The sequence below is a fragment of the Myotis lucifugus genome, unplaced genomic scaffold (assembly GCF_000147115.1).
Source record: "Myotis lucifugus unplaced genomic scaffold, Myoluc2.0 scaffold_19, whole genome shotgun sequence".
Lineage (NCBI taxonomy): Eukaryota > Metazoa > Chordata > Mammalia > Chiroptera > Vespertilionidae > Myotis > Myotis lucifugus.
Genome location: NW_005871067.1, coordinates 4,836,162 through 4,852,995, shown reverse-complemented (window position 1 = coordinate 4,852,995; position 16,834 = coordinate 4,836,162). Strand labels below are relative to the sequence as shown.

The 16,834-nt window shown below is 43.8% G+C and overlaps 1 protein-coding gene across 1 annotated transcript in view; it reads right to left on the bottom strand.

Annotated features, from left to right (window-relative positions):
* Positions 1–1,375: 1,375 nt before the first annotated feature.
* IL17D (interleukin 17D) overlaps positions 1,376–16,834 on the bottom strand; it is a gene marked incomplete at its 5' end in the record, with an annotated part of 40,676 nt that continues 25,217 nt past the window's right edge. Inside the window, one exon of the mRNA XM_023751301.1 lies at positions 1,376–2,828. Coding sequence (XP_023607069.1) covers positions 2,477–2,828 — 352 coding nt within the window. The remainder of the gene's footprint in view (positions 2,829–16,834) is intronic.

Genomic DNA, 16,834 nt, shown 5'->3' with positions numbered 1-16,834 from the left:
AATACTAACCCCTTCCCTTCCAAAATAAAAAACTTTAATTTTAACAAGAGAACAAAATTCTGTTCAATAAACTATTCATTGAAGCAGTATCTCCCCATAATGGATCACAGCCCTCTAATTTCAATACATTCTCTCTAATTGCTGCTGTCTAGGGGTAGGTTTCGTTTTTATCTCAATTTTTATTTATTGATTTTCAAGAGATTGGAAGGCAGGAAGGGAGAGAGAGAAACATGGATTTGTTGTCCCACTCATTTATGCATTCATTCATTGGTTGATTCTGTATGTGCCCTGACCAGTGATCGAACCTACAACCTTGGGTATATTGGGACGACGCGCTAATCAACTGACCTACCTGGCCAGGGCATGGACAGATTTCATTTTAAACTTACCTTTCATACTTAAAAACAAACAAACAGGCCCTTTGAAGTAATATAAACACTTCAAATAAGAGCTGGATAATACTTATTCTCAATGTAACTCATGAGTCACTGGGACAGTGTGTTTTCACTCCCTACTGTGTGTGGGCAAGACTGCTAGGTGCTTCACAATGGTGATCAGCCATCACAATACCTGTGAGGTGGATGGCACCACCTCATTTTATAGATGAGCAAACTAGCTCTGATTCTTGGGCAATATGTGAGGTGAGCAGAGGCCTGAGCATGCCCAGCGTGCTGACAGCCAATTCAGTTTCCACTTTCAGCTGAGTGCAGAGTTGGTGTGGTTCACAGCTGGCTCCAGGAGCTCAGCACCTGGAACAGGGCAAGTGCTCAATAAATAGTTAAGTGGATGAATGTGCCATTCAGAGAAAAAGTACAAAAGTTGCCTTTATAGATCTTAGAATGGAAAGCCAGTTTCATCCTAATATTAGGACAATGCTCTAACCCAGCGGTCGCCAACCTTTTGGACCACATGGACCACCAGTGGTCCGTGGACCACCGGTTGGCGACCGCTGCTCTAACCAACTGAGGTACCTGGCCAGGGCAGGGCTTTTGTTGTTGTTATCTGAACTAGCAACAAAAGGTTGCTCTGAACCTTCCGTTTCTGGACAATATACTCTAGAGATACCTCCACTAGGGCTACCTTTATAAAAAAAAATCCCAAACTATATAGAACTATCCACAGCTACTTGGAAAATCCCGATCCTGTTCAGCAAGGTATTTTCATGCACAACTTCTGTCACCAGATAGTAAAAGTTGAAAGTCCTCTCAGTGAACCTTGCGTCCAGATCAAATAAAGACTGATGGTGACTCAGGCAGCCAAAACTGTGTACTTCAACTGTGTACTTCTATGGCAGCTGAAACTTGGGAGTGAAACACATGAAGAAAGGGCACTTCTCGGCTTGGCTGGGGTGTCACAGGAGAGCAAAGAGATTGACTTTATGTTACTACTTGATTTAATCTTAAACTTCCACCATAAAATTAAGACAAAGACTTTAATAAACATATTGTTTCCTCTAAAACTCAGTTGAGCCCATGAGAAAGAAATACACACAAGCAATATACCTTCACCAGCAACTGTTTTAAAGATTTAAAAAGTACCTCTTACTTTTACAAATCATTATGTTCAGGGACAGACTTCCAGGCTAAAGAAGTAAGGATTTAGCTCACAATGCAACATATAGAAAAAGAGGCTCAATACTGCTTTCTTGAAATTGTAAGTTAGCTCATTTTCCCCTCATATGTGACTAGTACCAGAAGCCCTTCAAACAGCCAAGTTAAGTTCTTGAGAGTTGGCAAAGATGTCACGTTCCACCTGTCGCCTTTATCTCATTACCTCTTACCTACAAATTGGCCCACTGACTTTGAAAAGTGAAGAAAAAAAAAAGATTTTAATTCAGTAAACCTGCAGCCATTGATATGCTAGTAAATAAACCGAAGTTTAGGATTTCTGGGATGGCTCTGGGGTACCTGAGCCTATTACACTTCCCTTTTATCCCTTTAGCAGCTCCTGGAGACTGACAGCTGGGCATGTCGGGTTCAACCCTGTCCATCTGGTTGTGCCAGCAATGAGGACAGGCTGGCTGCAGAGACTTGGGACACAGCACCAGGTAAGGTTTATCTGAGGATTCCAACTGTGCTTCTACAAGCTAGCAGAAGGGAAAACATGGTTTATAAAACAAGTAAAAATTTTTATTATTCAAAATCACTAATATAAAAATAGTTTCTGCCCTTATTGAAAATAAGTAGCTATATATGCTTATAAAAAGATAGTTTAAAACGCATCTATCACCTACGTGTGGAGGCTGTGGCCTGCTTGTCCGAGCAGCGGTGCCACCTGATACACTGACGCTGTGCGGTGGGGCGGGGTCAGCAGCCTCAGGGGCGGTGGTGGCCCGTCCTGTCCCAGAGGCCGGTCCCTACACTAAGCCAACTCCTTTCAGTCCCATCAGCTGGGCGCTGACTCCGCCTAGAATAGAAGAATCCCTAACAACGGAGAGGTTCCCCTGCGGGGCCCCGGGCAGAAAGACCTGCCCAGGTCACTGTCCTGCTCCTGAACGGAAAGGCCTGCGTAGGTCCCTGTCCCACTCCTCGTGACCGGGGTCCTGGTTCCGCTCTTTTCCGCCGCGGTCCGTTCCGGTGGCAGCAGGCGCGTCGTGGTCGGGCGCGGGAACGCAGGTGCAGCCCACAGGCACCGCCACGTACTCCTCCGCGTAGACGGAGCGGCCCCCCGCACAGCCTGCAGTGCGGCGCAGCACGACCGTGGGCAGCAACACGGGTGCACTGCGGAGGCTGAGGTCCTCCTCTCCGCGCGGCCCGGTCAGGCAGCCTCGGCACAGGCAGTAGGCCTCGGGCAGGAGCCGAGGGTAGCGGGTGGGGTCGTAGGACAGCCTGCGGAGAGAGGCGGGATCAGTGCAAGCTTGTGCAGTGCCTTTGGGATCAGTGCCAGTTTTTGCACACCGGGTCAGTGCGCCCCGGGTTCAGTGAACAGCCCCAGTCACTTCGCATGGGGTCAGCCGGCAGGGCCTTAGTGCAAACTCGGGTGGAGGGAGCGCCACCTGTTGAGCGGGCGGCTTAAGGGGTCCTAGGAAGTGCTGAGGTTACCGCTCACACGAAGCAGGAAGGTTGGCTGGACACTTGACCCCAGGTAGTGTCCATGCGAGACTCAGATCTACAGATCCCAAAGACAGGCTTTACAGCTGGCCTCGGGCCATTCCCTAACATCAGGCTCTTAACTAGTGCCCTTAGAAAAATAACCTCTACACTGTGCACATGCACCAACAGGTGACCCACACAGCCACTGAGTGTGTGATCAGACACCCTCCCTGTGCCAGGACCCCAACTCCAACTCTAAGGGGCCACCCCTGAGCAGAACTGTGCCTGCTCCATCCCACCAGGCTCTGCAGCCTCAGAAAAGGCCACACTGCCAGGGCACTGCCCACACAGGTCCCCAGGACAGGCGACTGTGCATGGGGCTAGCTGACCTGGGCACTAGACCATGTAGACACTGGTCACCTGGCCACTCTAACAGCCACGAGCAAAGACACCTGTCCAGAAGGCCACACGTGAGCCCTATGTCCATCTGTCAGGGTCCATGTGCCCTCCTCTGTGAAGATGCTGAAGTGACATCAGGAAATGTCAGGCCTGGCCAGTCTGGGACATTTGAAAAGTGCGGGAAGGTTTAAACTTAGTCATCTTCATCCTGATCCAGGCCTTCCTACTTTCAGGTCAGATGCAAAGGACCAAGTGTCAAACACCAGCAAACAGCCTGCTCCCACACTGCAGAGGGTCTGGTGCTCCCTGGGGGAACAAGAGAAACCCCAAGCCCCTCTCTACCCTCTGCCTCTTCCTCCCCAAAGCAAGGAAGCCATTAATGGGGACCTAGGACTCCTCCAGAGTTTCTCTTTTCAGAGGGTGGGATTATCCCCCTTTCTCACAGGATTGCCATGACTCCAAGTTCTCATTTCCATTAGTCTGCCCATTTAAAACTTGTGTGATTGTCTTATGAATGGTTTTCTTTCTTCTGGAGCTTAGTGCTGGGGACCCTAAAATCTCAGAATCAGAGCTACGACTTCTCCAACCACTCAAGCAACACCCCCATTTGCAGACCTACCATGTGCCAGTCCAGGAAGGCCCCCAAAGTGCTGACCAATGGGAGCCTGAAATAAATGGAAAAAATGATAGATGCTTAAAAGTTTCTGAATCCTAGAACTTGAGGTGTGCATGGTTTCTCCTCCATTTCTTTTACTTCGTGCTCCTGGCAGCAGTGAGGCTGCAGTACCTTAGGCATCCCAGGAAGGGCCTGGCCAGGGCTCCTCTGACCCTTGTGCCTTGCATAGGTCCTTCAAGTGACTGGTTCTGTGGACTAGTCCTCACTGTTAATGACTAAATGCATCAACCAGGTTGAGAGGTTTCCAGTTAAGATGTTGGGACTGTCTAGTAAAAGGAAGCAAGGGGGCAGGAGCAGCAGGGAGTGGGAGGGGTGGAGTGGGTGAGGGACAGCTGAGGCTGTTGCAGGAGCGAAGTGGATGCTGCTGCTGGGCCGGTGCTGGGGCCAGGGAGGGCGTGACAGGATTAAAGAACAGGATTAGAGACCATGCCACTGAGGCCCAAAGAGGATGGATGGCCCTGGACGGGTAAAGAGGGTACATGAGTCCTTCTGCTTGGACCAAACATCTTCAGACACTGATGACTAGGATGGCTGGGCAGAGAAGAGTCTAGAAATGGTATCTTCATGCAATGACAAGTTTACTCAATGCCAACTATGTGCCATTTACAGAATGGGAGAGAGCTAAGATAGTTTTGCCTAAAGGGAGGTGCTGTGTGGGTGTCCATGTCTCAGAGGTGGTTGACACCTGGGGGGTAACACTTGTGGAAGGAGAGGACTTGAGGGAGGGCAGGTTGCCCTGAAGAGAGGGTGGGTCACGGTTCAACTGGAGGACCTGCCACTAGAACATTCTAAAGCTGAGAGGCACATTTCCTGTTTGAGTCATCAGGGATTCCAAGACTCCCACTGGGGTGACCAGAAGGATGAAGGTAGTAATGGGGGAGCAAGGAGGCCTCAGGCACAGGCAACCCTGCTGGTGGTGTGCGCACAGGCGAGGTCTACTAATTTCCTTCTCATTGCTGCACTATGGGGAGAGAGGCAGACTCAACCATGAATACTAATACTTGTGTTATGTGCAAACATGAGTGCAGTGGGGGCTGCCTACAAAATGCAAGTGTCTCTGCCACCAAGACCCTTACATTTACAGATTCCACTCCTCACATTCTGACTCGCACTCAAATTAGACTCAAGCTTCTCATCATTGCTGTTCCCTCGGTACTGCCGTCCAGGCTTTTGTAGTACAGTGAACTCTATCCTTATGAGGACTGACAAAGCCGTCCATCCCTACCTTTCCCACCTTCCACCTCCTCTGCAATACCTCATTCCTACCCAACTGGGGTGCTGAGGCACAGGCTTCCTCGGACTCCCTCATGCTGGGGGTTCACATCAGGAAGAATCCAGAGTCTTCTGCTTTGCTTTCAGAGGCCTGCATGACGTGGTCCTTCCTGGTACCTTCCCCACACCTCTTCACCATCTTCCCTTCCGTGCAACGTACCCCCAGGCACCCCACAGCGGGATGTGCCCTGCATGGGCTGTAGCTCAGCTCTGCTCAGGGTGCTCTTTCCCAAAACCAATATCAACTCAGTGAAGACCCACTATATTTAAGGTTCAATTCAAGGCAATATCTTAAGTTTTCCAATTTCCTTAGTTGAATTTAATCTGCTCTTTCCCCATATTCTCATAACACCTTGGACCTCTCAGAGAAAGAGATGGTGAGCTGACAATGGTTTCCCATTCTTCATACCTGGAGGTTAATATAAGGCCCTAACTGAACATTTGAATGAAAGGGAATTTCTAAAATCTCCAGTCATTCTCAACATTTATTCCACAAGCATCTGCATGCCGATAACGTTTGGGGCAGTGGGGTGTCAATGAATCATCTATCCAAGGACTCATTTGGGGGATAAATGTGCAAAGAAACACCTAGACAGCTGACCCTGCATGGCAGCCAGGGGAGGCTTCCTGGCAAATGTGGTTCTCGGGTGCATCTGTTCAGAGGAAGAAAGGAAAAAAGGCTGTTAGGGCAGAGGCCAAAGCTGAGAGATGAGGGCCCAAGTTACAGTTAGAACTGCAAGGAAGGAAGGCAAGATAGAGCTGGGGTGACTGTGGAGACTAGACCAGTAAGAGTCTTGATTCATAGCAGGGAACTTGGGGTTTAACTCTGAAGGTGATGAGAAGAGTGTTAGAGAGGGAAGTGTCCTTATCAGAGTATGCTAGTGGATCCCTCAGACAATGGGATGGAAGATGATCTAGAGCTGAGAGAGGTACTGGTGGGAAGGTAGAGATTTTCAAATTATTAGCATATAGAGCAGGGGTGGGGAACATACAGCCCGTGAAATCATTTGGTCTGGCCCTGCCAAGGCATTAGGGATGAATTAATGAAATGTTTGACCAAATATAGCAGGACTAGAGGCCTGGTGCATGAAATTCGTGCACTGGGGAGTGTCCCTCAGCCCAGCCTACACCCTCTCCAATCTGGGACATCCCTCTCATGATCCGGGACTGCTGGCTCCTAACCACTCACCTGCCTGCCTGCCTGATCACCCCTCACCGCTTCTGCTTGCCAGCCTGATCGCCCCCAACTGCCCTCCCCTGCAGGCCTGTTCACCCCCAACTGCTGGCCTGATCACCCACAACTGCCCTCCTTTGCCGGCCATCTTGTGGTAGCCATCTTGTGGTGGCCATCTTGTGACGACGTGAGGGCATCGTGCAAGGGCGCAAGGGCCACCTAGGCTTTTATTAATATAGGTAATTTTTAAGTTGATAATTTTGTATGGCCTGCAAATGATGTCATAAATATCCAAATGGCCCTTGGCAGAAAGAAGGTTCCCCACCCCTGATATAGAAGGTGGTTCAATGAAATTGTTCAGGGCGTTATGTGAAGACATATCAAGTAAAAGGCAGGAAAATCAACTTCTAAGGGACAAGAAGTCTAATTGTGGAGACTGATAGAGGCAGCAGTGGCCTCCCTGGAGCCAAGATGGGCAGAGGCTTGAGAAGAGGCTGGTCCAACTGGAATCTGATTTAGCCTATTTACTGTTAATACAGGTATGGAGAACACACTCAAAAGTACTATGAGGATATGACCAACAGCATATAGAATGTAGGAGACTCTGCACACATTTCATTCCAAAGGGGAAAAAAGAGGCAGGGGGCCTGCCTATTAAAGAGCAGTCTCAAGCAGCCCTTAGTGACTGGATTGGGGGAGAGGCTATCCTCCAGTATCCTAGGAACCAGAGCAATACTTTCCCCTCACGGGAGAACTGATAAAAACTCTAGGTTTCCAGCCAACCCCGTTGGTCTCCATACAAGGACCTATGTTCAGACAAGGCAGAGTAATATTTTGGGCCACTGGCTGAGGACTAGCTCTGGGACAGGGAAACACACCCACCATATTCTCTGAAAACCAAACAGCACCTCCCCCACCTAAAGCTCTTACAGAAACAGACCTTTGAGTTATTAAGATTGACAGCTGGCTAGCAGACAAAGGCAGGCAGAGGTGGAGCCTGAGGAACCAGGGGAAGTGCGCTGATCCAGCCCTGGGCCCCATGCTACTAACAAACCTACTTTAGAGGGCAAATTAGCCCCTCCTGCTTGCAGCCAAGGCCTGTGGAGACAGACACAAGTGGTGGATTGGTGGATGGCTAGGAACATCAAGCAGGTTGCTGAAAGCCAAAAGATAGTACCTGACTGTGGTTACCACCTAAGTACCTAACAGGAAGCCCAGAATTGGCAGACAGAACAGAAGAGTGGGATCCAAAGCGAGCTCCCAGGGGGCACTAAACTTGGCTGAAACAAATGCCACTTCAGGGTTATTTTTTTAAAACTTTTTCCCCCACTCTTTTTTCCTCTCCTTTTTAATTTTTTTCCCTTTCTTTTTTTCCATTTTTAAATTTATGTTCTTTGTCTGTCTGCTTTATTTGTTATTATTCTAGTCTCTGTTGTTTCGTTCATATATCTAATTTTCCTCTTCCCTTTTCCTATGCTATTTTCTTTCATTACTCATTTTTTTCCCTCTCTTTTTCTCCTGCTTGCACATCTTTTTTATTTTTCTTATTTTAGGCCTATCTACTTTCTCCTCTATTTTCCTTTTCAAAAATTTTCTTGTCTTTTCATTTCTTTTCCACCTCCTTTATTTAAAACGGTTCCCTTCCCTTTTCCTCTAATTCTTTATTTTTATTTTCTTTATTTCAGCTCTGCACCTAACATATTCTGCCCCCTTCTCTTGTTTTTTGTTTGTGCTTTTTAAAATTTGTTTGTTTTGTTTCTCATTTTTTTTCATTCTTTCTTTTTTTCTCTTATTCTTGCTCTCTATTCTCTTTCCTAATTCTCTCTTCTCTGGTGGTTGCTTTTGTTGGTGCTGTAGGGGACTTGTGTATGTTTTTGTTTTATTAATTCTGTTTCAGGTTTTGTTGTGTTTTGTTTTATTTTGTTCTGACTGGTCAGCACCTCCACAACAGCCCACTCAATGTAGTTGGGGTTGAGCCACATAGCCAGCCTGAGAGGAGACTCCAGCCACAAATGGGACAATAACATTCAAGACACAACTACAACAAGAGAACCCAAATAACTAAAGTAGGGGGCTTTCCTAGAGCACCCAGCTCAGGAGATCTAAGAGACTCCCAAGTTCCACAAAACACCTACTACATAAAACCACCCCACAAAATCTGGGAGGCATAGCAGTTTAATCTAATATATAGAAACAAAAACAAAGGGACAGCAAAAATGGGGAGACAAAGAAACAACCCCCAAATGAAAGAAGAGGAATCGCCAGAAAAGGAACGAAATGAAATGAAAGTAAACAATTTGTTAGATCAGGAACTCAGAGTAATGGTAATAAGGATTCTCAAACAATTCAGTGAGAACTACAAGCAACTTTATAAGAACTATAAGAGTCTTTTTTTTAAAATTACTGATTCCAGAGAGGAAGGGAAAGGGAGAGAGAGATAGAAACATCAATGATGAGAGAGAGTCATTGATCGGCTGCCTCCTGCATGCCCCCTACTGGGGATCAAGCCCACAATCTGGGCATGTGCCCTTGACTGGAATCAAACCCAGGACCGTCAGTCCACAGGCCGACACTCAATCCACTGAGCCAAACCGTTAAATGAGAGCTACACCAACAGGAAACGAGAGCTTGAAACAATAAATAATAATCAATTGGAAATGAGGAATGACATAGCTGAAATAAAGAACACCCTGGAAAGATTCAACAGTAGTCTTTAAGAAGCTGAAGACCAAATCAGTGAAGTAGAAGACAAGGTAGAAAAAAATATTCATTCAGAGCAGCAAATGGGGAAAAAAAATTTTTTTAAGCATGAGGTGAGTTTGAGGGAGCTTTGGATATGAGACATAACAACATTTGCATTATAGGGATACCAGAAGGAGCAGAATCTGATAAAGGAATAGACAACTTGTTTGAGGAAATAAAAGCAGAAAATTTCCCTAACCTGGTGAAGAAAAAAGTCATTCAAGTTCAGGAAACAAAGAGAGTCCCAAACAAGATAAACTCCAAAAGACCCACACCTAGGCACATAATAAAAATGTCAAACATTAAAGGCAAAGAAAGAATCTTAAAGCTGCATGAGAGAGATAGAAAGTTACCTACAAGGGAGTTTCCATTAGACTGTGATCTGACTTTTCAATAGAAACACTTCAGGCCAGAAAAGAATGGTATGAAGTATGCAAGGTACTGAAAACCAAGGGACTGAACTCAAGATTACTTTATCCAACAGGTTATCATTCAAAATCCAAGGTGAAATAAAGAGCTCTGCAGACCAAAAAAAAAAACAAAAACAAAAACAACTCAAAGAGTTTACTGCCACCAAACCAGCACTGCAAGAAATAGTAAAGGAATTGCTGTAATGTGAAGAAGAAATAGAGAGAAAGAGAAGAACACTGGCATAAAGAATAAGAATGGCAATAAATACACACCTATCAATAATAAGCTTAAATGTAAATTGCTTAAGTGCTCCAATCAAAGTCTTGGATAGTTCTATGGATAAGAAAACATGATCCATATATATGCTGTTTACAAGAGACCCACCTCAGAACAGAGAATGAAAGTAAAAGAATGGAAAAATATTTCCCAGGCAAATGCAAATTTAAAAAAAGTTGGGGTAGCAATACTGATATCTGGCAAAACAAACTTCAAAGTGAAAACCATAACAAGAGATAATTAAGGCCATTTAATAATACTAAAGGTATCAATACAACAAGAGGATATAACTCTGGTAGACATATGCACCCAATACAGGAGCATCTAAATATATAAAAAAACTTCTGGAGGATTTTAAGGGAGAGATTGATAGCAATACAGTCATAGTAGGGGACTTTAACACCCACTGACATCACTGGATAGATCTTCTAGACAAAAAATCAACAAGGAAACAGTGATCCTACACAACACTCTAGATCAGATGGAATTGACATTTTCAGAACATTTCGTCCCAAAGCCACAGAATATCCATTCTTCTCAAGTGCACATGGGACATTTTCAAAGACAGACCCCATGTTAGTATCCATATGAAGTCTCTACAAGTTCAAGAAGATTAAAAGCATATCAAGTATCTTCTCAGATCACAATGGTATGAAATTAGAAATCAACTACAATAAAAACACTCAAGGGAGAAACCAAGATGGCAGCAAAGGTAAACACTGGAAATTGCTGCCTCGCACAACCACTTCAAAAATACAACTAAAAGACAAAACAGACATCATCCAGAACCACAGGAAGGCTGGCTGAGTGGAAATTCTACAACTAGAAGGAAAGAGAAAAGCACACTGAGACTCAGAGGAAGTGCGGAAGTAAAGTGCAGAGGTACGGAGGTGCGCGTGGCAAGGTCTGGCAACTGAGGCCACGGTTGTCTTTTTCAATCAGGAGGGAGACACAAGCTCCCGACTGCTCTGAACTCCAGTTCTGGGCGAGTCTCTGGGGACCCAGACTTATACGGGGAGAAACTGGACTGTCTGGCATAGGGCGGAACTCGAGGGTGGCTTTCTCTCAGAGGTGCTTGCAGTGATTACCACGGGACACTGAGACCCCATGACTCTTAGGGCAGGGCTGAGGATCAGCCATAGCTGTTTGCTCCGCCCTGTTGATTCCCTGACACCCCCCCCCCAACCAAGCTGTGCGCAGAGGCTTTTGCATATGAATGGCCTGGCCCTTTGCAAGCTAACATTACCTAACAAACTGCAGTGGGTCAGAGAGACCCAGAACATCCAAAAGAAGGCCCAAGGCCCCACAGCAGCTTGCATTGCTTCACAGCTGGGCCTCATCTGGGCACCTCCAAACCCCAAACAAAGAAGAGGAATCTACAGATCTCTCCATAGCTCCTGCTGGGTAGCTGCAGGCAGAGGCTAAATTAGCACCTCCTTAGAGATCCAAGAGCCAGTGTACCCAGTGGTCAGAGTGGGACCATCCAGATTACAACTCCTCAGATCCATAAGGGACACATTCAGGGGGCAGACTCAGTGAGCACCAAAGCCCCAATGAAGCAAGTCTTGCCCCATAGGGTGTCTCCGGCACAGAAGTTCTCCCACCATAGACACAGCTGATTCTCACAGCCAATTGGCCTGGAGGTCAATTCCTCCCAGTGATACCTACAACAATCAAGCATTAACTACAACAAGACTGTGAACAAAGCCCACAAAGGGGTGCACCAAGAGTGTCCACCTCAGGTAATTGGGGAGGCTGAGCCACTGGGCCCTATAGGACACCTAGCACACAAAGCCACTCTACCAACACAGGGAAGCAGCCAAAATGCGGAGACAAAGAAACAGGTCACAAATGACAGAAATGGAGGAAAGCAAACTACTGGATATAGAGTTCAAAACCATGGTTATAAGGTTTTTCAAGAATTTTCTAGAAACCGCCGATAAATTCAGTGAGACCCTCGATAAATCTAGTGAGACCCTTGAGGATATGAGAAAGAACCAACTAGAAATTAAGCATACACTGACTGAAATAAAGAATATTATACAGAGATCCAACAGCAGACTAGAGGATCGCAAGAATCAGTCAAAGATTTGAAATATGAAGAAGCATAAAACACCCAACCGGAAAAACAAAAAGAAAAAAGAATCCAAAAATATGAAGATAGTGTAAGGAGCCTCTGGGACAACTTCAAGTGTACCAACTTCCGAATTATGGGGTGCCAGAAGGAGAGAGAGAGCAAGATATTGAAAACCTATTTGAAGAAATAATGACAGAAAACTTCCCCTACCTGGTGAAAGAAATAGACTTACAAGTCCAGGAAGCGCAGAGAACCCCAAACAAAAGGAATCCAAAGAGGACCACACCAAGACACATCATAATTAAAATGCCAAGAGCAAAAGACAAAGAGAGAATCTTAAAAGCACCAAGAGAAAAACAGTTAGTTAACTACAAGGGAGTACCCATAAGATTGTCAGCTGATTTCTCAATAGAAACTATGCAGGCCAGAAGGGAGTGGCAAGAAATATTCAAAGTGATGAATAGCAAGAACCTACAACCAAGATTACTTTACCCAGCAAAGCTATCATTCAGAATTGAAGGTCAGATAAAGAGCTTCACAGATAAGAAAAAGCTAAAGGAGTTCATCACCACCAAACCAGTATTATATGAAATGCTGAAACGTATCCTTTAAGAAGAGGAGGAAGAAGAAAAAGGTAAAGATACAAATTATGAACAACAAATACATATCTATCAACAAGTGAATCTAAAAATCAAGTGAATAAATAATCTGATGAACAGAATAAACTGGTGAATATAATAGAATCAGGGGCATAGAAAGGGAGTGGACTGACTATTCTTGGGGGGGGGGGGAAGGGGTGTGGGGGGTGCGGGAAGAGACTGGACAAAAATCTTACACCTATGGATGAGGACAGTGGGGGGTGTAAGGGCAGAGGGTTGGGTGGGAACCGGGTGGAGGGGAGCTATGGGGGGGAAAAAGAGGAACAACTGTAATAATCTGAACAATAAAGATTTAATTTAAAAAAATTTAAAAAAAACACTCAAAAACATTCAAACACATGGAGCTAAATAGCATGCTATTAAATAATGAACAGGTTATCAAAGAGATCAAAAAAGAAATATAAAACATCCTGGAAACAAATGAGAATGAACCCACAACAACCCTAAATCTATGGGACACAGAAAAAGCAGTCCTGAGAGGGAAGTTCATAGCACTACAAGCCTACCTCAAAAAATATTAAAAACTTTTAATAAGGTATCTAACCCTACAACTTAAAGAATTAGAAAGAGAACAACAATAAAAGCCTAGAGTAAGTAAAAGGAGGGGAATAATAGAAATCAGAGCAGAAATAAAAGACATATAAATTAAATAAACAATATAAAAGATCAATAAAACCAAAAGCTGGTTCTTTAAAATGATGAATAAGATTGATGAACCTCTAGACAGACTCATCAGGAAACACAGAGAGAGGACCCAAATAAACAAAACAGACACAAAAGAGGTGAAGTAATAACTGATTCCACAGAAATACAAAGGATCTTGAAAAAAATACTATCTATATATGACTATATTCCAACAAACTGGACAACCTGGATGAAATGGACATATTCCTAGAAAAATATAATCTTTCAAAACTCAATCAGGAAGAATCAGAAAACTTGAATAGGCCAATAACTACTGATGAAATGGAAGCACTTATTTAAAAAACCAGAAACAACAAAAAACTTCTAGCAAACAAAAACCCTGGTCTGGAGAACTTCATAGGGGAGTTTTCCAAACATTCAAAGAAGAACTAACACCTATCCTCCTCAAACTATTCAAAAAAAGCCAAGAGGAAGGAATACTTCCAACCTCTTTTTATGAGGCCAGCGTTATCCTAATTCCAAAACCAGATAAAGACACTACAAAGAAAGAGAATTACCAGCCAAGATCCCTGATGAACATAGATGCTAAAATCCTCAACAAAATATTAGCAAATTGGCCCTAACCGGTTTGGCTCAGTGGATCAGTGGATAGAGCATTGGCCTGCGGACTGAAGGGTCCCAGGTTTGATTCCAGTCAAGGGCATGTACCTTGGTTGCAGGCACATCCCCAGCAGGCAGCTGGTCAATGTTTCTCTCTGATCGATGTTTCTAACTCTATCTCTCGTCCTTCCTCTCTGTAAAAAATCAATTAAATATATTTTTAAAAAATATATTAGCAAATCAGATCCAGCAATATACTAAAAAGATCATACACCATGACCAAGGGGGATTTATTCTGGGGATGCAAGGCTGGTACAATATTTGCAAATCAATAAACGTGATACATCACCTAAACAAACTGAAAGATAAAAATCACATGATCATATCAACAGACGCAGAAAAACCATTTGAGAAAAATCAACAACCATTTTTGATAAAAATTCTCAGCAAAGTGGGAATATAGGGAACATATCTCAACATAAAAAAAGCCATACATGACAAACCTACAGTCAATGTCATGCTCAATGGGCAAAAACTAAAAGCATTCCCCCTCAGAACAAGAATGAGACAGGGATGCCCAATTTCACCACTCTTGTTCTCTTTAGAACTGTTAGTCCTAGCCATAGCAATCAGACAAGAAGAAAAAAATAAAAGGCATCCAAATTGGAAAACAGGAAGTAAAACACTCATTATTCGCAGATGACATATTATACATAAAAAACCCTAAAACTCCATTAAAAAACTCCTAGATTTAATAAATGAATTCAGCAACGTAGCAGAATACAAAATCAACACCCAGAAATCTATGGCATTTTTATACACCAATAATGAACTCACAGAAAGAGAAACTAAACATACAATCCCATTTACCATTATAACAACAACAAAAATTAAGATACTTAGGAATAAACTTAACCAAGGAGTTAAAAGACCTGTACTCAGAAAACTCCAGGACATTGAGAAAAGAGACAGAGGAAGATATTAGCAAGTGGAAGAATATACCATGTTCATGGATTGGTAGAATCAACGTTATATGACCCAAAGCATTTTACAGATTCAATGAAATCCCTATTAAATTAATAACAGCATTTTTCAAAGATCTAGAACAAATACTCCAAAAATTTATATGGAACCAAGAAAGACCCCAATTGCCACAGCAATCCTGAGAAAGAAGAACAAAGTTGGAGGAATCACAACACCAGATAGCAAGTTATACTACAAAGCCATTATACTCAAAATAGCCTGGTACGGGCACAAGAACAGACATATGTATCAATGGAACAGAATTGAGAACCCAGAAATTGACCCAAACCATGATGCTCAATTAATATTTGTCAAAGGAGGCAAGAGCATACAATAGAGTAAAGACACTCTCTTCAATAAATGGTGTTGGGAAAATTAGACAGATACATGCAAAAAAAAGAAACTAGACCACCAACTTACACCATATGTACACAAGAATAAACTCAAAATGATTAAAAGACTTAAGTATACATTGTGAAACTATAAAAATCTTAAGAGAAAACATAGGCAGCAAAATCTCAGACATCTCTCGTAACAATATGTTTACAGATACATCTCCTAGGGCAAAGGAAACTAAGGAGAAAATAAACAAATGGGACTACATAAAAATAAACAGCTCTGCACAGCAAAAAAACAATATTTGCCAATGACACATCCAATGGGGGATTAATTTCCAAAATATATAGGGAACTCATACCACTTAACAGAAGGAAGACAAACAATCCAATAAAAAATGTGCAAAGCACCTAAATAGACACTTCTCTAAAGTGGACTTACAGCCCTAGCTAGTTTGCCTCAGTGGATAGAGCATCGGACTGCGGACTGAAGGGTCCCAGGTTCGATTCCGGTCAAGGGCATGTACCTCGGTTACAGGCTCCTCCCTGGCCGGGCCCTGGTCTGGGCACGTGCAGGAGGCAACCAATCAATGTGTCTCTCTCACATCGATGTTTCTCTCTGTCTCTCCCTCTCTCTTCCACTCTCCCTAAAAATCAATGGAAAAATATCCTCGGGTAAGGATTAACAAATAATAACAACAACAACAATAATAATAATAATAAATAAAGTGGACTTACAGATGGCCAAGAGACATGAAAAAATGCTCAAAGTCACTGATCACCAGAGAGATGCAAATCAAAACGACAATGAGGTACCATCTCACACCTGTCAGAATGGCTATCATCAACAAATCAACAAATGACAAGTGCTGGCGAGGATGCGGAGAAAAGGGAACACTCGTGCACTGCTGGTGGGAATGCAGACTGGTGCAACCTCTGTATAAAATAGTATGGGGTGTCCTCAAACAATTAAAACTGGAACTCCCCTTTGACCCAGTGATTCCACTCCTAGGAATATATACCAAGATATCAGAATCACCAATCAGAAAGAATGTATGCACATCTATGTTCATAGCAGCACAATTTACAATAGCTAAGATTTGGAAACAGCCCAAGGGCCCATCAACAGATGAATGGATAAAAAAGCTGTGGTACATTTACACAATGGAATACTACTCAGCTGTAAAAAAGAAAGAACTCTTACCATTTTCAACAGCATGAAAGGACCTGGAGAGTATTATGCTAAGCAAAATAAGCCAGTAAGAGAAAGGTAAGTTCACATGATCTCACTCAAATATAGAATCTAATGAACAAAATAAATTGATGAACAAAATAGATCCAGAGACACAGAAGCATGTAACAGACTGTCGAACCTCAGAGGGAAGTTGGGGGAGGGTGAATGGGAAAAGATCAACCAAAGAACCTGTATGCATGTATGCATAACCAATGGACACAGACAATAGGGTGGTGAAGGCCTGGGGTGGGGTGCAGGCTAGAAGAGGTCAATGGAGGG